The sequence below is a fragment of the Neovison vison genome, chromosome X (assembly GCF_020171115.1).
Source record: "Neovison vison isolate M4711 chromosome X, ASM_NN_V1, whole genome shotgun sequence".
NCBI lineage: Eukaryota > Metazoa > Chordata > Mammalia > Carnivora > Mustelidae > Neogale > Neogale vison.
Window position 1 is genome coordinate 88,037,862 of NC_058105.1, and position 24,620 is coordinate 88,062,481.

General features: G+C 40.0%; 1 protein-coding gene and 1 pseudogene across 1 annotated transcript in view; both read left to right on the forward strand.

Moving 5' to 3' along the window:
• The first annotated feature begins 392 nt into the window (after window positions 1-392).
• Window positions 393-24,620, forward strand: part of DGKK (diacylglycerol kinase kappa) — a 176,273-nt gene continuing 152,045 nt past the window's right edge. The window contains exon 1 of the mRNA XM_044235460.1: window positions 393-1,001. Within this exon, the coding sequence (XP_044091395.1) occupies window positions 393-1,001 (609 nt within the window). The remainder of the gene's footprint in view (window positions 1,002-24,620) is intronic.
• On the forward strand, window positions 23,009-23,467 carry LOC122897492 (annotated as a pseudogene).

Consider the following 24,620-nt stretch of genomic DNA (forward strand, 5'->3'; position numbering starts at 1 on the left):
AGGGTTAAACGGCTGGGCTCCAACAGGCACCCCCCCCCGCCGTTCCACTCCCCCCTCCCCTTTTTTGTCTCCCCCCCCCCCTCCCGCACGTTGCTAGGAGGTCATCAAGCCCTCTGTCCAGTCCGCGTTCGCAAGCCCCTCTGCTTCCCGCCCATCGGGCCCGTGGCTGCTTACGAAGAGGTGTGCGCTCACCGAGGGGCGTGTTCCAGCACTGGGAGACGCCGAGCGCCCCTGGGTTAGACCTCAGAGCGGAGCCAGCCATGGAGCGGGGCGGGGGAAAGTTTGGCACCCTGCAAGGGGTCGTCGAACAGGAGTGGGCGGGCCGCCCGAGGGTACTTTAGCCCTACAAGCTCAGGGGCGCAAGCTGCCCAGACCTGAGGCGGTGTGCGGCCATGGACCACGGAGCTGCAGCGGCCCAGGGCACTGCCCCGCCTCAGGATGGAGAGCAGCCCGCGGAGTCTCCAGAGCCACTGCCGCCGTGGCCGCCGCCGCGGCCGCCGCCGCCACCGCCGTGGGCTCCTGCGCTGCTCCATGCGCCTTCGGCAGAACCGGCACCACAGCTCGGTCCAGAGCCTGCTCCAGAACCCTGTCCGAAGGCGACCCCAGAACCAGCCACAGAATTCGACACAGAAACGGTCTCAGAACCCAATACAGAACCGGCCCCAGGGCTGGCTCCAGAACCAGCCACAGAACTCGACAAAGAACCAACCTCAGAACCAGCCACGGAGCCTGCCCCCGAACCGGCTTCGGAACCAGCCACAGAACCAGCCACAGAACCGGCCTCTGAGCCGACCCCAGTGCCAGCCACAGAACCGGCCCCCAAGCCGGTCCTAGAACCAGCCCCAGAACCAGCCATAGAGTCCTGCCCTGAGCCGGCTCCAAAGTCCCGTACGGAGCCGAGCCCAGCACCACGTCTATTGCAGTGTCCGGTGGTCGCTCCAGAGAGGGGTCTAAAGACCTCATCATCGCCCCGAACACCAGTGCTGTTCTCCAGTATAAAGGTAGGAAAAAGACCCCCTGGGGCGTGCGGGATGAAAGAAGCAAAACGAGGACGGATGGCTATTGAGCTCCTGGGCAGGGACCGGCTCTGGGTACCCAGAGCATCCCATTTGGCTGCCACTGACTAGCAAAGATGCGCGGAGAGATGCAGGGATGGAGAAGCCTGGGGGAGTGGGAAATGGTTGGGAGGCGGGAAGCAACATGTGGAAGCGCGAGTGGGCTGTTGGGGCTAGAAACAGGGTGACTGCACGCGATGGGAGTCGGAGCAGTTTCCCCCATGGAGAGAAGTGGCAGTGCAGTGAGCGCCTATGTCTTGAAAAAGAGGAGGAAGACGTCCCCGGGGAACGCGAGAAACCTAGAGAAGTATTTGGGGCTGGCCCTGGGTACACGGGGATGATACTGAGTGGTGGGGTTGGGGGCGTGGGACACACCTCTTAGCCACGGTCTCTGCCGCAGAGGCCCAAGCTGCGGAGCCGCAGCGGTCAGCTTAGCCCCCTCCCTGACACTGGGGAGGGGGTCACTAGCAGCGACGCAACTGGCGGCGCTCCGAGGAGGTTCCTGGCTCCTCTGTCTGCTGATCTGCTGCTGGTAGCCGGTACTCCCGGTGGGGATGAGGGGATGGGCGGCGCCCACGCGCACTGCAGGGGAAGGGCAGGGTTCGTTGGGGAGGAGGGGGAGAGCTTGCGTGTGTCGAAGCCACCATTCCATCTGTCTGCAGGATTTCCCGGCAGGTAGGTGCAAACACTGTGAATGGATGATGGACCGCGTGAAGAGCGGGAGACTGGCATCCCGCACCGGGACCAGTCGGAATGGTACAGGAGTCCCGGTTTAGAGACACCAAAATAGGAGTTGGTATTTGAGAGCGTGCGAATGGAAATCCTCATCTCTTCCAGTCTTCAGAGGTGCCTTCCTAAACGTTGCGGTTTGCCTGGAGAAGACAAGTGGAGGATCCTCGAGCCCCCGCCCGGGGGCGGGGGGTGGGAGGAGGGAGGAAGGAGGTTTTCTGTATTTGCCTTGGACCCCCTGAAACCCCGTTGGCTCTTCAGCAGGAGTCTGTTTGCCCTTCTTGCTTTCTCTGTACTCCCCCTACTCTTCCTTTCCCCCTATAAACTTCGTTCCATGTGACTGTGAATACAGTGATAATGCATAGATACACCTTGATTTAGCTTCCGTGCAGGGAAAAAAAAACAAACAAACAATGAAACAAAACACAGAAACAAACAAACAGCACACCACACCAATACCTGTCCATCCTGCTGCCTAGCGGGACATAGGGACAAGGCTCTGGAATCCTTCTACTGCGTATTGCACACTTGTAGAATGTAGGGGAAGGGGAGAGAACTTGGCATCGCAAAATGGAAATGGAAGCGCTGGTTGCTTCCTGAGTTATGAGTAGGGAGGCTTGAATTTGCAAAATAACTGCAATGATAAATGACTGAACAAGAGGAAGCCTAAAGCGAAAAGTTTCACAGGGGAAAAAAAGTGTAGAGGTTTAAAAAATAAATAAAATAAGACCGTAGGAGACTAAGACAGGTTGTGGTGGCTGTTTTTAATCCAACAACTGAGTTCTCACCAGGGGTTGGATCTCCCCCTCCCTGCAGCAGCCTTTCCCTGCAATGATCTCAGGAAAGGAAAGGACCCTGCAGCTAGACACTGGAGATCACCCTAACCTGGGATGTGCTCTGGTCTTTTTGGAAGAGTTTGGAAAGAAGTAGGTGGGAGGGAGACCAACAGGGACTACCTGAGCTATGGCCTTCTTAAGTCAGATTTTGGGAACATGGCTCAGAAACTGACACCTGAGGACCTAATTACCAGGATATCTGGCAAATATATGGACTCTTTGACCCCTGGAAGACTGACTAGAGGCCAGGAACTCCAGGGATGAACCCTGTGACAGTGGGAAAGCATGTCCCACAAGCTTGACAGGAAAATGCCTGTTGCCAGACAGCTAAGGAGGATCAAAGTAAGGGGAATCAGGTTAGTTTCCTCTACAGAGTGCCCTCTCAGACAAGCTGACCAGCTGGGCATTTGTCAGCCCTGGCAGGGGACCAGGACCCCCCAAGGTTTGACTTTGCCCTTGGTAGAGTTAGTCATTTGTTCAGCCATTTGTCTTCTAAAATGGGGTTAAGAACACTGACCATCCACTAAAAGGGTCAAGAAAATGAACCCATCAGTGGCTCTAGATGATTTCAAAGGATGCAAAGGATCTGGGTAAATGCTCAGATTGCTAGGCGCCAAACCTGTCTTCAACACCCTAGGTGTTGCTATGCAGTTGCTCTGTGGTGCCCATGGGAACATCTGATCTTCAGTGATAGGACCGTTCTCTGCCGCATCCCCCTCAGGCAAACAGCACGCACAGCCAGCTGACTTGCATCTTAACATTCAAGGCAAATAGGTTGCCATCTTAGCAGGGAAAGCCTTGTTCTCAGACACTGCCTCCTTGAGGCAAGCCTGGGGAAACACACACACACACACACACACACACACTCACAGTCTCAGGGATTGTAACAAAATACAGCTTTTATCATACAATGAAATCCTACATGGCAAGGCACAGTCAGTTCCAGTAGCATGAAACTAGACTGAAACTACTCATTTCATCAAAGGACGAAATGAATAAAACGAAGTGTTTGAATGTGACTGCAGGTTTCTCCCAGATAATTTTTGCTGATTGGTATTGCGGTTTAAAAAAAAAAAAAAAATTCAACATCTTCCAGTATGTAGTCTATGCTCTATTCAGGATTCAGAAACTGTTGGTTGCAAATCGATGCCAGTCATGAAGATGGAGACTGAGAAAAGGGGGCTCGTATTGTCTTTCCAAATAGATACCAGAATAACACAATCTTGTGAACCAAACCTGTCTATTCCCTTCCTTTCTAAAATGTTTTGATTTCCAGGAAATGAGCCACAGTCTCCCACCTGGTCGCAGCAAGTGTAAGTGAAGGATGTGTGAATTGGTTCTTTAACTATGCTATGACTTGCTTGGGGGGTGTGGGGCTTACATGAAGTATACTGTATTTGTTTCCCTTGCCTCACCTATAGTTGAAGAAAGATAGTTCATGTTTTTATCAGCTGGGTTTGACTAGCTACGAAATTATGATCATACTATACAGGTGATTGATGAAAAATCTGAAAAGAAATACACTATTGTGGCCTTTATTTCTGGGATGGAGGTGTGTGTGATAAGAGATCCATTGCCATTTACTATTACATCCCAAACCATAACAAAGCAATTTTCTGGTATTTTTTGCACACACTTTCTTGCCAGGTAGCAAGCATTTGTTTATATGTTATCTGGTAATTCTTGCCTGAATACTTTATCATTTTACTTATTTCTGAGCTTCTCAAAGATAGATACTGTCTCTCTCTTTCAGTGCCCAATACAATTCAGCCCTCCCTGTTTTTGCTCAGTAAACATTTGCTGAAGCTTTAAACCTAGCAATTCCATTTCCAGCAATGACAAGGACAAGAGACTGCTACTGTGAATGAATAAAAATGCATTCTCAATGATTTCAGAGGGAGAAGTAAATGCTTACTTAAATAGCCTGAAATATATAGTCTTTAAGGAAATGCAGTCAATCTTTCCCTTTTCAAAATGGGTGTTAGAACCATAATTAAGAAGCAAATTACCAACAATTAAAAAAATGGTTTGGAAAGTATCCTTATCCCCTGCAGTCCCCAGCAGCAGTAGACTAATGATGATGTTGTTGGTTTCAGGGGTAATATATTTTTTTCCTAAGTGAACAAAATATCTGCAGTGACTATAAACAACTTTGGGATTGTGGAATTGAATGTTTAACCTGTTGAAGGTCAGGATGAAATTAATTTCTTTCCTCTTAGGTTCTTTCCCCCACTCTTTGCCAGGTTTTGATGAAACCATCTGATTTGTTTGGTATATATTGAGAGCTCCTGAACATTTGCAGCAGTGTGTTCTAGAAAAGATAATGAGATATTTGGTCAGTTGTCTTTCTTTTCTGAGAATATAATTCTTAGGTGTTTATTAAAATCTCCGACTGGGGCTTCTGCACAACCATATCCCAAAACCATTGTCCAAGTGCTTCCAAGGAAAGGGGGAAAATCCATAGAGACCAGGAAACCATTCAGGGATATTATAATAAGGATTATATAATCCTTTCTGCTAGTATGAGGCTCTACAGTTTGCAGAATGCTTTCCTCTGCATTATTAACTCTTATTCTCCTGACAAAGGCAGCAGGGTAGGATAAGTCAAAAATAAAACTTGACGCCTAATATCCTAATAGGATATAACTATTAATTTATCTAGTGTGGATTTTTAAAAAATATCCAACATAGGGCTTTCTGTGATACACAGGATCCTCATTTGTCTAAGAACAATCTTTTTAAATTAACATATAATGTATTATTAGCTTCAAGGGTACTGGTCTGTGAATCATCAGTCTTACAATTTCACAGCACTCACCATAGCACATATCCTCCTCAATGTCCCTAACCCAGCCACTCTATCCCTTCCCCCCCCCCCCAGCAACCTTCAGTTTGTTTTGTGAGATTGAGTCTTCTAAGAACAATCTTTAAGCTGACATTCCCTCACCTGGATTTTTTTTTAAAGCAGCCATTGCTGTTCCCAGTCTGATGCTCCTGCTGGGGGCCATATTAGAACTGGAGTCTGAAAAGGAAGGATAAGAGGCAGAGGCACAAGACCCTGAAACCTATTACTCCCAAAGAAGACATTTTTTGGAAAGAAAATAAATAGAAATTCTGCCATGGACAGGATGCCCAACCTTTCCAAAGACTGCTGACTGTAATTCCCTCAGTGGAAAAAAAATAATTTTAAGGGTTAAAAAAAGAAATCATCCATTCCTAAAGGGAGATGCTCCACCCTCACCAAAGCAAATAAACCTTATTCTCAAAATAGAAAAACAAATTTACAAGTTAAAAAAAAAAAAGAAAAGAAAGGAACAGTCACCCCGGATAATGAGACTTATCCCTCCCCTTAAAATTATTTTAAGAAAAAAAGAAATTCTAAAGGGAGATATTCTTCACCCTCATCAAAACCCATAAAACTTATGTCCCCAAGGGAAAAATTAAAGAGGAAAAGAGAAAAGTCACCTCAAGGTAAACAGTATTTCTAATCATAAAAGATACACAAAATTTATAAACTTTATTTGCACCCACTGCTCATGCCCAATCTCTTACAAAAAATATGGTGGCAAAAAGAAATCTCCCAAAGGGGAATCTCACCAAATCTCCCTAAGGTTATTTCTTCTAATTACATGAAATGTCCAAAATAGGCAAATCCTTAGAGACTGAAAGTAGATTAGTGGTACCCTGGGGCTTGGGGGAAAGGAAAAGGGGAAGTGTGGGTGATGGCTAAAGGGTACACGGTTGCTTTGGAAGATAACAAAAATGTTCTGAAATTAGATAGTGGTAATGGTTGCACAACCCTGTGAATATGCTAAAAAACACTGAATTTGTACACTTGAAAACACTGACTTTTGTGATACGTAAATTATATCCAAATTTTTAAAAATAAGTAAAAGAAAGAGATCACTCCTCTAACTGCAAGATAATGAACCCACTGTTTTCCCTCAAATAAACAAAGGAATAAATGAATACATAAGGAAAAAATAAAATTTTAAAAAAGAACCAAAAGACAGAGAGATCCTCTTAAGGGCACAGCCATCAACCTCACCAAGGAAAATAACCTTTATTCACACACACACACCCAATTTTTTCTCTTTGGGAAAAACAAAGAAAAAGACATCTTTGTATAGGCAGATACTTTCAAAATCATCAAAGCCCATGAAACTTACTAATCCTTCCATCCCAGAAAAACACAAATGATTTTACCAAAAAGAAAGAAATATTAAAGGACAGGATCCCTGATCTTACCAAACATCCTGAATTTTAATTCCCAGAAAAGGAGAAAAAGAGAAACAAAAGAAATAAATCCCTCCACTGCCAAGGGGAGATGCCCCATCCTTACCAAAGCCCACGAACCTTATTCTCAAAATGCATTTTTTTAAGATTTAAAAGAAAATCAATAATGGGAAGGCATGTATACTGGTGGAGGAGATAATATCAATGAAATGAAAACAAAATCCTCTTAAAGAAAAGTGCTCCAGCCTCACAGACATGAAATTTTCTGTCAAGATACAGCAAAACCAAATGCAGATTCTGTAAAGGAGAAAAAATAAAAGGAAATCCTTCTAGTGGGAGATGATCTGAATTTATTCAAACTCCAAAGCTTGATTCCTAATATAGGAAATTTAAAAATTGGAAGCTTAAATAGAAAGAGAGAGAAACAGAAACAAAACCAAGATGTCCCCAGCCTCAACAGAGTCCCTTTTTACTCAAAACAAGAATATACATTTGAGATTAGGGAGAAAGAAGGGGGAAAAATGAAAAAAATATTTTCAAAGAGAAACCTCCTTTTTAGGGAATGAAGATGTCCCAGTCTCACCAAAGTCCCTGAATGTTTTTCACCAAACAACAAAAAGGAAGGGAGAGAGCAAAGAGGTGAGGGAAAGGATTTAAGGATTTGGAAGGGGAGGGCGAGAGGGTGAGGAAATGAAGAGGGTAGAGAGGAAGGGAAGGAAGGAAGGAGAGGCAGAAGAAAATAAATTAAGGGACAATTTTTAAAAGAAAGACATTCTTCTCAGGGAAGGTATCCCAATACTTTATTGATGATAATGCATATTATTCCTGATGATCAAGCCACTCTACCTCCCACAAAAAGGAGGGAAAAAATCCCCCACAAAATCTCTTCCTAAAACTTCTTGAACGGGAGATGCCCCCAATCTCATCCAAACACAGGGGCCTTATTTATCCTCCAGCCTTCAAGTATTTTTTTAATAAAATAAAGGAAAAAGAAATTCTTTTACAGAAAGACGCTCTCAATCTTATTACTTCCAAGTTAATTATTTATTTTAAAAAACATGAAAGAAAAGAAATCCCCCCACCCCACCAGGAGGGCCCCCAACCTCACTAAAACCTGTGGCCCTTATAGTTTTGCCATACAAAACCTAATCTTTTTCTGAATGGAAATCCTCCAAACTTAAGGAGTTATGCTCCCACAACCCCACCAAAAGCAAAGGATCTTTTTCCCCATTTTTTTAAAAAGAAAAGTCCTTCCATCATAAGAGATGCCTTCAATTTCACGGAAATCAATCTACATTGTTCCTCTTTATATCCTTGAGGAAAACAAAGCCAGAAAAGAATGGCAAAAGGAAAAGAAATTCTCCTAACCTAAAGCAAGTTGGCCACAATCTCACCAACATCTTTAAACTTTATTCCCCTAATGATTTAAAAAAAAAAAAAAAGGAGGGGAGAGAAAAGCCTGTCTTTTAAGAAAAAGTGCTCTCTACACCTACCCCATACTAAAGACTTCCTAGGAAGTGTAATACGAAGAAAAGGCAATATCTTTCTAGAACTGTGCCAATGAACTTTAAATTCAGAACCTGAGGCTGAAGGGTAGTAAATGTTTAATCCCAGGCTGATTTCCCTCTGCTCCAACTCCGGCCCACTTCTGGTTACCTTTGCCATCAGTCAGTCAGGCTGTGCACTCCGGTAAGGCAAACCTTGCCCATGGAAAACAAAATTAGGAAAACAAACCTTCTGGGAAAAAATGATATACTGCATTTCCAAACCAAACAGAAATGATTTGGGGGATTAGCTGCCTCGTTGTTCCCCTCTAGGACTATAGAAACTCAAGAGTTGATGATAAACTCTAAAGCAATGACGCTCTATTAACTTCCAAATTAGACACACACCTACTTAGCAGAGAAGGACCCTTAGCCAATTCAGTAATGGGTTTCTCAAGGTGGTTGTCTAATCATGTGCTCACTTAAATGTCTGTTCTCTAGAGTTATAAAGGGTTTGATTTTCACAAATACATAAAATTTGCAAGTCAGATTTATAAGCAGAGACCAAGACTAAATTAATGTTTTCCAAAGTTTTTAATTCATTTACTTATTTAAAAATTAAGTTGAGTACCTGTTTATATCCTCTGTGCTTAGCACTGAAGATTCCATGGTGGGCAAAATCAGAGATGAGACTTTCTTTAAACAAACTGGCAAATGAGACACCCAATTACCAAAACAGATATACAGGGAGTAAGGATTTGTTTTACTAGATGTTTTGCTGATGCATTCATTTAAATAATTCTCTCAGCATACCTCCTCTTAAATAAAAATTTAATGTAATAAAATAAAGGATATGTATCTTAATTTCAGCGAAAGTAGGAAATCAAAACTGCTTCCAAAAAGTAAATAAAACTTATGTAGCACCCCCCATTCAAGATTGAATATCAAGAGATAATGAATATTTTGTTGTTTTTTCCATTTATTTTCTCAGAAAAGATGCTTATATACACTTATAATCTACAGTTAAGGCTTTAAAGGAATATACAATTGTGTCTCAGACTCCTCTTACCCGTTACCTCCCCCACTTAATTATTAAATCATGTGTGTTGTTCTACATTGTATTTAGGAAACAATTGTTAATTTTAGCTTAAAGTCTATCTAATCAAATGTCTGCCTGTGTGATCTGATTGATGAACATATGCTGGAAACCTAACAGTTCAGAGATGTATTTGAAATGTAAAGCAATGAGAATATACATTGTCACATATAGAGTTGGCAGTTTGATCTCACATTTACTATGTGCACTTTCTTAGACATCCACATTTCATTTGTTCAACTAAATTTCTCACGATTTGGACTTGAAGCAGGATACCTGAGTAAAATCCACCCTTTTCCCACTGTTAAATTCCCAAAAGGAAAATCTACATTTAAATTTCTAAGACTCTGTTGGGTCACTTTTAACCATATGCAAAAATGTACTAATGGTTTTGTCTCTTTAACACACAGTTACCAATCATGCTCATTAGGGTTCCTCCTTCCCAGAAGGGAAATACTTTGTTTGAGGACATTATCAGCAATTATAAGGAGATAGAATATTCATTCACTTTTCATTAACCAAATGTGGTAGAAAATTGAGAGAGTTAATAAACTGTATACAATCCAACTGAGGTTGAAGTAGCAATTTAAAAGGCAAGTGTAGTGTGGTATTGAGAAGATCAGAGTCTTCTTCCTCGTCTGTAGCACTTGGAGATTTTCCTCTTCCAAAACATTACAGGCATTTGCTGTTTAAAGGCTGTTTAAGCCTTTTCTTTAAAGAGATTGTAAAAGAGATTTCAGACCCTAAGGACGGCCATTCCCACCCCCTTGTTTTCCTCCTAGCACCGGGCAAGGCACATGATACTGGGAGATTCTTAGAGATAAGTGTGATGCTCCAACCCAGAGCTTTGCAGAAATGTTCTAAAACAAGAGGCAGTGGGTTTGGGGAATGAGCTTGCCTCTGCCTCCAGGAGTGGGAGGAGGATAGAAACGCTGCTTACAGGGCTCAACTAAGAACTTCCAGAATCCGGGATATTCGTTCATTTGCCTTCTCTTGCAGCTAATGTCTCTACCTGTTCTCTTCCGGGATTTTGCAGTTTGAGGCAGGAAATGAAAGGTACCTGCTGAGCAAAACCTATATTGTTAATCTTCTTGGCTCTAAGTGGAGACACTTGAAACCAGGCAAGTTTTTGATTAACCTGGGCTCTGTCAACTGAGTCCCCCACTCTCACTTCACTCTTCACTCCGTGAAGCTTGCTCCAACATTACAGCAGGATCCTCTGGACCCCACCTCTAACAGTAGTCCCTGCTTACCTTGATTGTTAATGTTCCCTCAATAAGTGCATTTATTATGTTCCTTGAACATACTATTTCATAGTTTATTCACATCACCACGCATGTCCCTTTGCAGTATAAATGATAAAGGTGATGGAGCGTTACTAAAACAGCTATACATAAACAGCAAAGAGGAAAGTAAATGAGGCTACAGAACAAGATTATTGATTTCAGAAAATTAACAAGTTTGTGCCCTTCTCACTAACCTCAATTAATGCTTACTATGACAGTTTCCCTCCTGCCAGGCTTGAGTAGAACATAACTCTTCTCTTATTCAGAATTTGGATATTGCTGTCCCTTTCTCACACCCTCACCTTACTCTGCTTGACTGTTAAGACTAACAAAATTAAAATGATAATTTTGGCATTGTCCTGGTCTCTTTTTCTTTAATTTATTCAACTTGGTGACTAGATCTCCAGGGCTTGTTTTTTTTTTTTTTCCATGTGAAATCAAAGCACCCATTTGTGGCTCACTTCGTGGCTTTCTTAGTATATTGCTTTTCCCTAGTGAGTTGTCTTTCTAGAAATGCCTAGAAAAACCTTAATTTGCCTTTTCATCATCCCTCATCGCACTAAATTTTTTAAGAGTTCCTCCATTTCATCTTCTAATGGTGGAGAAACAAATATTCCCAGGCAGCTTGAAAGCCTACTTTCTTTGTTTGTTTGTTGAGTTTTCTATTTGTTTGTTTGTTTTGCATCCAGTGTAGTAAGGCATCATTGTGAATGACACATAAGCATATCTGTTAATTAGCTCATAAAGTGTTCAATAATTATGTAATTGTATATAAAATGCTTTACAATATGATACATATTTTGAGGATTGCTACCGGGTATTTTAGAGTATTTTACTGATATTTGAGGAAATTGGTTGGGGTTTTTAAGATGAAATGGGAATGCATTATTACTTTTCTGATGTAGAATAATGGAAAAAATTTTCTCACTATCCAACAAATTTTTAGAGGTGGATTAGATTCAGATATGAAGGACTGCCTAATAGCAAATGCACTTTGATATAAGAAATTTAGGGGGAAAATATAAAGTTGTTTGAAGTAAGTGGGATATATAATTCCCAATATATTCTCCTCAAACCCAGAGAAAATCACAATTATATTAAACAGTGACATTATCAGGTAGAAAGGAGGTTATCCCTGAATTGGGCAGATGAGGCCAAGGCCTACAGACAGAAGAGTGAGGTCTTTGTATAGTATATGGAGTTAGAAAAAAAATGGCCACTCCAATAGAGTGATAGAATAGAGATTGAAATAATGTGGAAAATTAAGTGAACAGGCAAAGTCCTATTAAAACTTTGAAGGCAACCAACAAAATTGTATATATCATCCAACTGATGACATACAACCATTGGAGGGCTGTTGACTAGTAAAATAACATGGCTAAAGCAGAGGATTGGTTGATGGAGTATATAATTAAAAGCTTTCAAATTCTTTGTATGCCAAATTCCAAATTAAACTACTAAAGCTAAAGGTGGAAGAAAAGAGTTATATTATCTAGTGTCCTTTTTCTATTGCTTTGGTCTTCTTTTCTCTTTTGTAAGTGTTGTCTGCTTTCTCTATATTTTTTTCTATTTCATATCACAGACTTTTTCTATAGCAAAAGTAAGAAGTTGATGGGAATCCAGTGAAAACTTTTGTCCTCAGTGTTGTACATCCATGAAATGTCCTGAAAAGGGCCTTTGGGGATCAGCTAACCTAATATGTTTAAAACCTTTTTTTAAAGATTTTTATTTATTCATTTGACAAACAGAGATCACAAGTAGGCAGAGAGGCAGGCAGAGAGAGGAAGGGAAGCAGGCTCCCTGCTGAGCAGAGAGCCTATGTGGGCTCCATCCCAGGACCCTGGGATCCTGACCTGAGCTGAAGGCAGAGGCTTTAACCCACTGAGCCACCCAAGGGCCCCTAAAACTTTTTTAACAATAGAAACTTTTTAATATTTTCTCAATAAAATCTTAAATGAGAGCCTAATATTTAATATAAATACAAGAAATATTTCATTAGGTCTTTTCTTTACTAAAATGGATTTATAACAGATGTACATTTCTAATTGTTTATTTGAATCTAAGAGGAAAGCAAGTTTGCACTCCCTGTTTATTACTGGCTGCTTAGCAAGGGTTCTGGTCATGTAGGAACACATTGAATAGGAAAAAGAAGCAAATCAGAGTTTAAAATTTGGCCTAAAATATTCCAAAAATTCATAATAGTCTCCTGAAAACATAGCCATTCTGGAGATTTCCTCCCCCACCACACCCCAGGAATGTGTTACAACAGTCCTCATAAAATGGATTGTCATAATGTGCATTGCCTCTGCTCATAGGAATATATATATTATGGGGGATTGTGTTCTTGACCAAGGACACTATACCAAGTAAATGGTAGGTATAACTAAAAACATGTAGTGAAAGCTAATGTATAACTGTAAGCTTCTGTGATAATGTAAAACAGCAAAATTGTTCCAAGTTCTATAAAATGGGCATAAATGTACCATACACATTGATTTTGTAAAGGGTCCTATTGTACTACAAAATGTATATGCAGCACATTAAAGAGCCAATTCTACATAAATTTAATCTATTGTTATTAGTCATTTAAAATTTGTGCTCTGCCTGCATCCAGGAAGGATATGAAGTATCCTACAAAATTAAACACATATAGAACAGGACAATTAAGCTCAAATAAAAACAAGACAATACCAGTTCAATGCAGTGGTGAATGACACTTTAAACCAATACATTCTAGTTATAATAAACCCCAATTACACATTTAACTAGCAGTACTTTTGATTGCTGCCTTTGGTGCTTGAAGGACTTTGGGGAATGATCTGAATGACTCAGGCCTTTCAAAGTTGGTATCCAAGGAAGTTGAGCTGATGCCTCATTTTTATGCGATACATCTTCCTGTAGCAAGCTGCAGCAACCACAAAATGAGAAACTAAAGGTTGCCAGGATTGTGGTATAGGTGTTAATTAACTGTCCTAGAAGGCTGAGGCTTCAGTTATTTTGGTGTGCCTGCATTATTCTAATATCACAATGCATGTGTCTGAGAGGCACATAAGTATGGGATTTCTCAAATAAAATAGTATTTCCAATAAAATTTCTCAAAAAAATCCAAACAGTAACTGGTTCAATAGTTTGGACTCTTTCTCAGATTGGGAATTGCTTCACGTTGGTTCTAGTCATAATTCCACTCTACATAGTTGTACAATATGGGGTAAATTGCTTAACCTTTTCGTGGCTTAGCTTTTGGGTCTCTTAAATGAAGCCAATAATGTGCTGTTGACTCAGCGCAGCTTAGCAGTCTCCTCCAGCAAGTCTTCACTGCTATCACATCCCGGCTAGGTGCCCTTCCTGTAGACTTCCATAGCATCCTACACAAACTTCTGCTTCTCAGTTGCCAAATATACTGAGATTATCAGCTTCTGTATCCCATTAGGGCTATAAGGATAAGGTCCTTAGGACCTAACATGCTGTCCGCCATTCAATAAACTGTGGCTAAACTACTTTATAAAATTTTGACATTCCCAATCGGAGAAAGACAACTATCATATAATCTCCCTGATATGAAAAAGTGGAGATGCAACATGGGGGGGTTAAGGGGGTAGGAGAAGAATAAATGAAACAAGATGGGATTGGGAGGGAGATAAACCATAAGTGACTCTTAATCTCACAAAACAAACTGAGGGTTGCTGGGGGGAGAGGGGGTGGGAGAGGGGGTGGGGTTATGGACATTGGGGAGGGTATTGCTATGGTGAGTGCTGTGAATTGTGTAAACCTGGCAATTCACAGACCTGTACCCCTGGGGATAAAAATACATTATATGTTTATTTAAAAATAAATTTAAAAAAATTAAAATTTTGACATTCCAAATTTTATCCAAAATAGATTTGTATTAATTACAGGAAAAGCTTTAACTTGTTTTGCCAATGCCTCTGATCAGATTAGCACACTGATCTTGAAAATGGTTTGATCAAGAAAGAGAATATGTAGTCTCTACTTAGACACAGGAAACTCTTAAAAGCCGCCTTGTATCCAATTAAAAGGAGCAACTTTTCCCTAAAATAAGATAAACAACTTCTGTCTTTTCAGCTGGGAAAGAGCACCACATAAAGTTTTACAGTTTGTATACTATATAAGCCTGCCATGTCTAAGGGGACACTTTTCATAAAGTAAGCCTATATATATATATTTTTTTTTCTAACAATTTTCCTGAAGATGGCAGTCAAGTGCCTTGTGCTAACAAAATTGGTATATTATGACAATTTTCTGAAAAATGGAAGGAGAATACCTTTAGCAAATGGTGCCTTTTCCTGAAGTGCCCAATGGTGTGTTGTGGGCTGATCCAGCTACTAATTCTTTTTTTTTTTTTTTTTTAAGGTACATAGATTTATTTATTTATTTATTTATTAGAAATTTTTTTCCCAATTTATTTATTTTCAGAAAAACAGTATTCATTATTTTTTCACCACACCCAGTGCTCCATGCAAGCCGTGCCCTCTATAATACCCACCACCTGGTACCCCAACCTCCCACCCCCCCCGCCACTTCAAACCCCTCAGACTGTTTTTCAGAGTCCATAGTTTCTCATGGTTCACCTCCCCTTCCAATTTACCCAAATTCCCTACTCCTCTCTAACGCCCCTTGTCCTCCATGCTATTTGTTATGCTCCACAAATAAGTGAAACCATATGATAATTGACTCTCTCTGCTTGACTTATTTCACTCAGCATAATCTCTTCCAGTCCCATCCATGTTGCTACAAAAGTTGGGTATTCATCCTTTCTGATGGAGGCATAATACTCCATAGTGTATATGGACCACATCTTCCTTATCCATTCATCCGTTGAAGGGCATCTTGGTTCTTTCCATAGTTTGGCGACTGTGGCCATTGCTGCTATAAACATTGGGGTACAGATGGCCCTTCTTTTCACGACATCTGTATCTTTGGGGTAAATACCCAGGAGTGCAATTGCAGGGTCATAGGGAAGCTCTATTTTTAATTTCTTGAGGAATCTCCACACTGTTCTCCAAAGAGGCTGCACCAACTTGCATTCCCACCAACAGTGGAAGAGGGTTCCCCTTTCTCCACATCCTCTCCAACACATGTTGTTTCCTGTTCTGTTAATTTTGGCCATTCTAACTGGTGTAAGGTGATATCTCAATGTGGTTTTAATTTGAATCTCCCTGAGGGCTAATGATGATGAGCATTTTTTCATGTGTCTGATAGCCATTTGTATGTCTTGATTGGAGAAGTGTCTGTTCATATCTTCTGCCCATTTTTTGATGTGTTTGTCTGTTTCGTGTGGGTTGAGTTTGAGAAGTTCATTATAGATCCTGGATATCAACCTTTTGTCTATACTGTCATTTGCAAATATCTTCTCCCATTCCGTGGGTTGCCTCTTTGTTTTTTTGACTGTTTCCTTTGCTGTGCAGAAGCTTTTGATTTTGATGAAGTCCCAGAAGTTTATTTTTGCTTTTGTTTCCTTTGCCTTTGGAGACGTATCTTGAAAGAAGTTGCTGTGGCTGATATCAAAGAGATTACTGCCTATGTTCTCCTCTAAGATTCTGATGGATTCCTGTCTCACGTTGAGGTCTTTTATCCATTTTGAGTTGATCTTTGTGTACGGTGTAAGTGAATGGTCGAGTTTCATTCTTCTACATATAGCTGTCCAGTTTTCCCAGCACCATTTATTGAAGAGACTGTCTTTTTTCCACTGTATATTTTTTACTGTTTTGTCAAAGATTAATTGATCATAGAGTTGAGGGTCCATATCAGGGCTCTCTACTCTGTTCCACTGGTCTATGTGTCTGTTTTTATGCCAGTACCATGCTGTCTTGGTGATCACAGCTTTGTAATAAAGCTTGAAATCAGGTAAGGTGATGCCACCAGCTTTATTTTTGTTTTTCAACATTTCCTTAGCGATTCGGGGTCTCTTCTGATTCCATACAAATTTTAGGATTATTTGCTCCAGTTCTTTGAAGAATGCCGGTGGAATTTTGATCGGAATGGCATTAAAAGTACAGATTGCTCTAGGCAGTATAGACATTTTAACCATGTTTATTCTTCCGATCCAAGAGCATGGAATGGTCTTCCATCTATTTGTGTCTTCTTCAATTTCTTTCATGAGTGTTCTATAGTTCCTCAAGTACAGATCCTTTACCTCTTTAGTTAGGTTTATTCCAAGGTATCTTATGGTTCTTGGTGCTATAGTAAATGGAATCGATTCTCTAATTTCCATTTCTGTATTTTCATTGTTAGTGTATAAGAAAGCCACTGATTTCTGCACATTGACTTTGTATCCTGCCACGTTGCTGAATTGCTGTATGAGTTCTAGTAGTTTGGGGGTGGAGTCTTTTGGGTTTTCCATATAAAGAATCATGTCATCTGCGAAGAGAGAGTGTTTGACTTCTTCATTACCAGTTTGGATACCTTTTATTTCTCTCTGTTGTCTGATTGCTGTTGCTAGGACTTCTAATACTATGTTGAACAAGAGTGGTGAAAGTGGGCATCCTTGTCGTGTTCCTGATCTCAATGGGAAGGCTGCAAGCTTTTTCCCATTGAGGATGATATTTGCTGTGGGTCTTTCATAGATAGATTTGATGAGGTTCATGAATGTTCCCTCTATCCCTATACTTTGAAGCGTTTTAATCAGGAACGGATGTTGGATTTTGTCAAATGCTTTTTCTGCATCAATTGAGAGGACCATGTGGTTCTTCTCTCTTCTCATATTAATTTGTTGTATCACATTGATTGATTTGCGAATGTCGAACCATCCTTGTAGCCCAGGGATGAATCCCACCTGATCATGGTGGATAATCTTTTTAATGTGCTGTTGGATCCTGTTGGCTAGGATCTTGTTGAGAATCTTAGCATCCATATTCATCAGTGATATTGATCTGAAATTCTCCTTTTTGGTAGGGTCCTTGCCTGGTTTGGGGATCAGGGTAATGCTGGCTTCATAGAAAGAGTCTGGAAGTTTTCCTTCTGCTTCAATTTTTTGAAACAGCTTCAGGAGAATAGGTGTTATCTCTTCTTTGAAGGTTTGGTAGAATTCCCCAAGGAATCCGTCAGGTCCTGGGCTCTTGTTTTTTGGGAGGTTTTTGATCACTGCTTCAATCTCGTTACTAGATCTTTGCATTTAAATACAATGTCCCCCTTAGCAACTCTCTCAAACTTATAAACCATATGCTTAGAACCGATTTCCAAAAGTACCTATTTTATTCCATAACACAATTAACCTGAGCATCATTTTAAAACAGAAACCTACAACTGCTTGGAAAAGGAATTTTCAGGGACACAGACATAGTCAGGCATACATCCACAGATGCATACTGGTACATTTACTCTAGGAACTAAGTATATATACTTCAATAGCTGAACAGCCTGGAAAGTAGGTATACACACACAGCTTAGCTGGATATTAAAGCATATAAAGGAGGAGGTTCTGGTTGCTTGCTTTGGTACTAACCTCTTGCTCAGTTTTCCTATTTAATATATTTTCATTATGTCTCACTCCTACAGTCCATGAGTTCCCCAAAATTTGCATGCTTTTTTGTGAGTTCAATTCAACATACCTTTCTAAGGGCTTAGTAGTGTCAAAGAACTGTGCTAAGTAGATAAAGGAACCCATTTCATCTTGGAAGATTGTTTGAAGGTGGTTAGATCTGAACTGTGTCTGAAAATTAAGTAGGACTTTGATAGGCAAACATGAAAAAGGAGAGAAAAGGCAGAGGGAGTATCCTAAGCATAAACATGGAAGAGGTGGAAAGGACAATGCTCTCTGATAATCCCACAAAGACTAGATATGGTAGGAAGTTTTAGTGTATCAGGAGGAAAGGCTGTAGAAACCAGGTGGGAGCTAAAATGCAGAGGACCTTGAATACCAGGTGAAGGAGTATGTGATCAATTCCTTAAACAGTGGAGAATTGTGAAAAGTTTTTGATTGAGAGTAACATGACTAGGTTTGGATTTAAGAAAACTATCAATATATAGGATGGGCTAGATAGGATGACTCTAAGGGATGGGACATCAGTCTAGGCAAGAGATGTTGAGGACCTAAGGCAATCAGGATGGGAAGAAATGAAAGAGATGCTAACAGGATTTTGTTTGTAACTGATTGGGTGAGGACAATGGGCAAGATGAGTAGAAGACAACTTTGAACTTATGAGTCTGGCATTGTTAGAATTATAGAGATCAGGACAAGAGTAGACTTAGGTAGTAGCTAGAGGAAGATTATGAGTTTAGTTTTGGAAAATTTGAATTTGAGGTGCTGGTGAGGCCTGTGCTTAAGACAGTGATTATAGAAAGTCAAGAACTTAAGGGTTAGAGGACTGGATGACTGTTTGAAAACAATGCCCCTGGATTGAAAACAATGAAGTGAAATTAATAGAATCAGATAATGGAAGAGAAATAATAAGAACAAATTCTTTTTGAGAAAATACACAGAGGAGAAAATACTGATGTAGAAATTGAAGTTTGGAAGAGAAGGGAGAGATAAGAGAATGTGTACTTTTTAAAAAGGAACATTTTCTTTTAAAGTGTTGATCCTGAATAATTTTTTAAATAACTTCTCTATCCTCTCCTTTGGCTATTCTGTTGATGAAAACCCTCTGAATGGTATTGAAAGGACAGAAAATATTGTTAATGTGTTGTTTTCAGACTGAATGCAAATAGCTCTTCTCCCATTACCCAAGTCTTTATTTGTAAGCCTCAGAATATAGTGTGTTTGGGGAAACCATTAAGAAAGGTTAATAGTTACCTAATTATTAAGGGAAAAGCATGAGAACATTTTTCTTATGTTAACATAATAAGAAGAAAATATTGTCCTCTACATCAAAGATTCTATTTTAAAGCTCTTTGCACATAGTACGCACTTAATAACTTGAAATAACAAGAACCACAAAACAGTCTTATATGTATAATGATACTAAAAGATCTCCAAAGACAGTAAACTAAGACATCTTAAGGTATTATAAGATTTTCTCTGAATATGTTGAGAGGAGATATGGACTTTCTTAAAGAGAACTATTCTTACCAGGTGACCTTTGTCTTTTGGCAGTGAGGTAAATAATAAGCCACTTAAAATCACTCCAGACAGTGGAGGAAACACATGGAATTCCAGACAGAATAATCAGAAAAGAAACTGATAAATGTTTGAAAGTGTGAGCTGAAGTCTTAGTAGGTCCCTAGCTCTTTGCCAGTTGGTGTGGGAAAAAAAAAAAAGGTAGATATGAAGTCTGCGATTCTATTTGGGAACAAAACATGTATACTGGAGACAGGTACATAACAATACAAGGAAATATATTATTATATTTCAGCATGTGTAGCACAGAAAATAATGCTATAGAAATATAAAAGAGGAGCAATAATGGATGAATTAGTTTGGGAAGGCTTCCTGATGGAGGTGAGATCAATTGAGTTTAGATTTGGGAGCAACATACAGAGATTTGGAAGCAACCAGGACTTTATTCAACTGATATCAAAGAGCTTTTAGAGAAAATCAGAGGGATTTGGACTCTATTCTGTATAGCAGGACATTATTTAAGGTTCTTGAATAGAAGAGTAACATAATAAAAGAAAATTTTCTAAGATATATATTGTGACAGTAAGAAGGATAGATTGGAAGAGATAGGAGGCAGGGAGATTAGGCTGTTATAAAAATCCAGGTGAGAGATGAGGGTGGCCTGATTATTGCAAGTGATGATGATCACTCATTCATCTAAAATCATTTATTGAATACGTATTCTGTGTCAGACACTGTGCTGATAACTGTAATTTACCTGAAGGAAATTATAGCCAAGCAAAGGAAATAAGGCCAAGTATACAAATAACTGCAATTCCAAGGAGAAAAATGATACTCATTTTAATACAAAAGAAACTCTGAGTTCAAAGGAGATAAGAAGTTATTGGACCCTGATAGAATGGGGTAGACTTGGGTTCAGAGATGAATTAAAGTATATTCCAGAGTTTTTCTTACTTGGGGGGAAGTACCAGAAGGAGTGATAAGAAGGGCAAACAAAAGAGTGTGAGCAAAGGTACTAAGGTGAGAAAACACCGTGTTTTGGAAGCCAGAGGATGTAGATCTTCAGGGATACAGATAGAAATGTAGAACTGGGAGAAAATGGGGATAGAACAACTGATTTGGGGGGTGGTGAGTAAGGAGGAAAGGAAATCATTAAGTGAGAAGCATGAGAGATTAATAATTTCTAATTTTCTTTCTACTTTGCAACTCACCTTTTTTTCAAACTCTGTTTGGATTCTTTCTTGGTGACATCCAGGGTCCAAGATGCTTTTGTTTCATTTCTGGACTACCCACTTCTACATACTATCTTTCTCTAACATGAGAGTATAGGCTTCTGCTTGATGTTCAGAGATACCCTAATCTGAGAAAAGAAATGATTCACCTATGGATTTCATACAGGGTCTGTTTCTATAGTAAGCAATATCTACATACAATCTTTGGTATTTAAGAGCATCTTCTAGTCTCAGTTTTGCTGCTGTATATTCATTTTTGGTGTGCCTTTAGAAGGTATTGTTGTGCATGTGAGGAACTCTATTCCTAATCAACTTTCTCTGCTTGCTTATAATACTAAAATTTCAGATTGCGCTTTCAGAGACCTTGCCCAATCACTCTTGTTATAGCCATAAAAAGCAGTAGTATTTCTAGACTACCACTTGATTTTTATATTATACTCCACAATTTTCTAAAATACTTCCACATTTCCCATATCCCATGTCTTCAGATCCTCACCCCAACCCTGTGTGTGATATTGACTTTATCCCCATTGTGCAGATGAGAAAACTGAAGCTAAAGGACACTTGAATTAAGAATTGGAGTCAAGATTCAAGCCCAAGTCTCCTGACTCCAAAACCAGTCCCTAATCCATGCAGGCCAGTTAGTACAAGGTTTTCAAAGCAGCCCTTGTGATCCCAGAAATGATCTAGATTCCTCTAAACAAAGTGGGAAAATGGGGGCCACCTGTTTTCATTTCAGGACTAATTACCTTTGTTAAAGCCAACCAAGTCCACAAGCTTAAGATAAGACAAGATTTTTGGGTGGTTGTAATGTTGTTGTTTTTTCTTAATGCTGAAAATTGCTTTAGATGCTTATAATGATGATTCATTATGTAAATAATTGGGGACATCCTGAGGTCAGAATTATCAAATTGTTCTGTAATTCTTAAGAGATTAAAAACACACCAGTCTAGTCATTTGGCCCCAGAATTGAGATTTAAGAGGTTGATTCTATTCCTAGCATGCCTCTGTGATTTGAGGTAAATCCTTTAACCTCTCACTTTTTATTTACCCATTTGTAAATAAGCATATTTCCCATTATAGAATATCTGGGAAACACTTTAAAATTCTAGGCTCAAAAGTATTTCAAAGCCTTATAAGTTCCTTAAACCTCTTTATACAGCTTCAAAATGACTGTGACATCAATACAAGGTGGAGTTATTTTGTTAAAAACAAGTATATGGAGACAGGGTTAAAGCACAGATTTCTGCCTGCCTACTACTGTTTCTAATAGGCACAGCTCAGGTCTGTGTTCCACTTTCACCTCCACCACAATGTGGTCTTGCCACTGCTAGTGGGATCATCTTGCATCCCACCTCCTACAGGGTCATAAATCACTAAGACTGATATCCGTGGGTGCAGATTTTTCTGTAGTAGAGCACCAGTGAAGCAGGGTAATTCTCTAATTTCATTTCCTCCCTTTGAAGGCTGGATTATGTGGAAGGGAAAATATTTTAGACTATAATACAATATTTCTCTGTCCCATGCCTTAATGTCCCTGTATATAAAATGGAGCTATTAAGATCTGCTTCTACCTGCAGAGAGAATGGTGTGAGATTAACCGTGGGAATTGCAGTATAATATAGAGGGCTTCAAAGTCAGACACATCTGAGTTGAAATCCCAGCTCTGTCATTTCTTATCTCTGTGACCTTGGGCAAAGACCCTCGCTCACCTCTCTCAGTCTTATTTTTCTCATTTTACACATGAGACTAATAATTCCTACCTTGTAGTGTTGTTCTAAGGATCAATGGCTTATCAAGAGTTTAGTTCAGTACATGGCACCTAGTTGGTTCTTTAAAAAATGGTAATAGTAGGGGCATCTGGGTGGCTCAGTCATTGAGCATCTGCCTTTGGCTCAGGTTGTGATCCCAGGGTCCTGGGATGGAGCCCTGCTTCGGGCTCCCTGCTTCTCCCTCTCCCACTCTTCATGCTTGTATTCTCTCTCTCATTGTCTCTCTCTATCTGTGTCAAATAAATAAATAAAATCTTTTTTAAAAAATGGTAACTGTAGTTTTCCTTGCCCCTGCCAGCAGAGGTGGCAGCCATCTCCTACTTGGTATCATAGCCACCCTCAGAACACTTGTGAAGCTCAAGATTGTTAAAAAAAGGAACCAAGAAGTTCATCCAGCACCAGTCAGACCAATATGTCAAAATTAACCATAATTGGTGAAAACCCAGAAGCACTGACAGTAGGGTGCACAGAAGATTCAAGGACCAGACCTTGATGCCCAACATCACTTACAGAAGCAACAAGAAAGCAGAGCACACACTTCCCAGTGGCTTCCGGAAGTTCCTAGTCTACCTTAGGTGCTGCTGATGTGCAGCAAATCTTACTGCACCCAGGCTGCTCACAATGTCTCCTCCAAGAACCACCAAGCCACTGTAGAAAGAGCAGCCCACTTGTCCGTCAGCATCACCAATCCCAATGCCAGGCTGCGCAGTGAAGAAAATGAATAGACAGCTTATGTGCATGTTGTGTTTGTGTTAATAAAACCACAAATCTATTTTTTAAAAGGTAACTGCTACCATGTGAAAGACACTGATTTTGCTTCAAGCAAGTGCTGTGTGTGTGTATAATGTATATATGTGACTGCCTCTGCTTCCCTTCTCTTTTTAAAAGGATGAGTGTGCCATGCAAAGCAAACTGAGAAGAACAAGGGTGGCTACCATTGCTTCTTAATAATATATTTTAACATCAGAGTCATATACTCCCTTTATTTACTGATGTTTTCTTCTTTTGGTTAGAGGGGTATGTCAAGATAGAGTCTTGCAATTCAAGTCAACAAGTATTTTGCTTTAAAAAATTTTATTGTGATATAATTGACATATAACATTACATTAGTCTCAGGTGTACAACATAATGATTCCATATTTGTATATATTGCAAAATGATCACCACAGTAAGTCTAATTAACATCTGTCACCATATACTGTTACAACATTTTTTTCCTCCAGTCAACAAGTATTTTTGAGCATGTCATATGTGCCCCTCTGACTTCTTAAGTTCTCTCCTCTTGCCCGGATTTCATTAATATTAATTACTTACAGAATTTCCTAAGTTTTTAGTTAATAATGATTTCAATCCCTCCTGACACCTGACTACCCATATCTCTCAGGACTTTTTTCCCCAGAAAAGCAGAAATTTTAATTCAAAAGCAATTTTATGTGTGAGTGAAGGAGGAGAAAAGAACCCCCAAAAAGCTGCAGGGAAAAACTGATACAGCTGCAGCAGTCTGTCTCTGCAGGCAGCCTGCAGATTTTATATATATATATATTTTTTTCATTCACTCTCCAGGGTGCACAGAATTGGCACCAATTTATGCTTGCTTCTAGCAAGAATATTGATAACACTTGATTGATCTTCCTTCAGTTATCAAGGATGATGAACTTTCATGATCAAAGAATGAGAACTTGCAGTCTAGTGTTAACTTTATTCCAACTTTTGAAGAAGTTGCTGCAGAAACTTAAGCCCTGAAAGAGGTGCTTTTCATTTGGAGGCCCTCCCAGGGAGATATTTTAAGCAGATAGTAGAAGTACTAATTCAATATCTACATAGGATTTTTCCCTTTTGGTGGAGGACTAAAGAAATGTGATTAGATCTCAAAGCTCC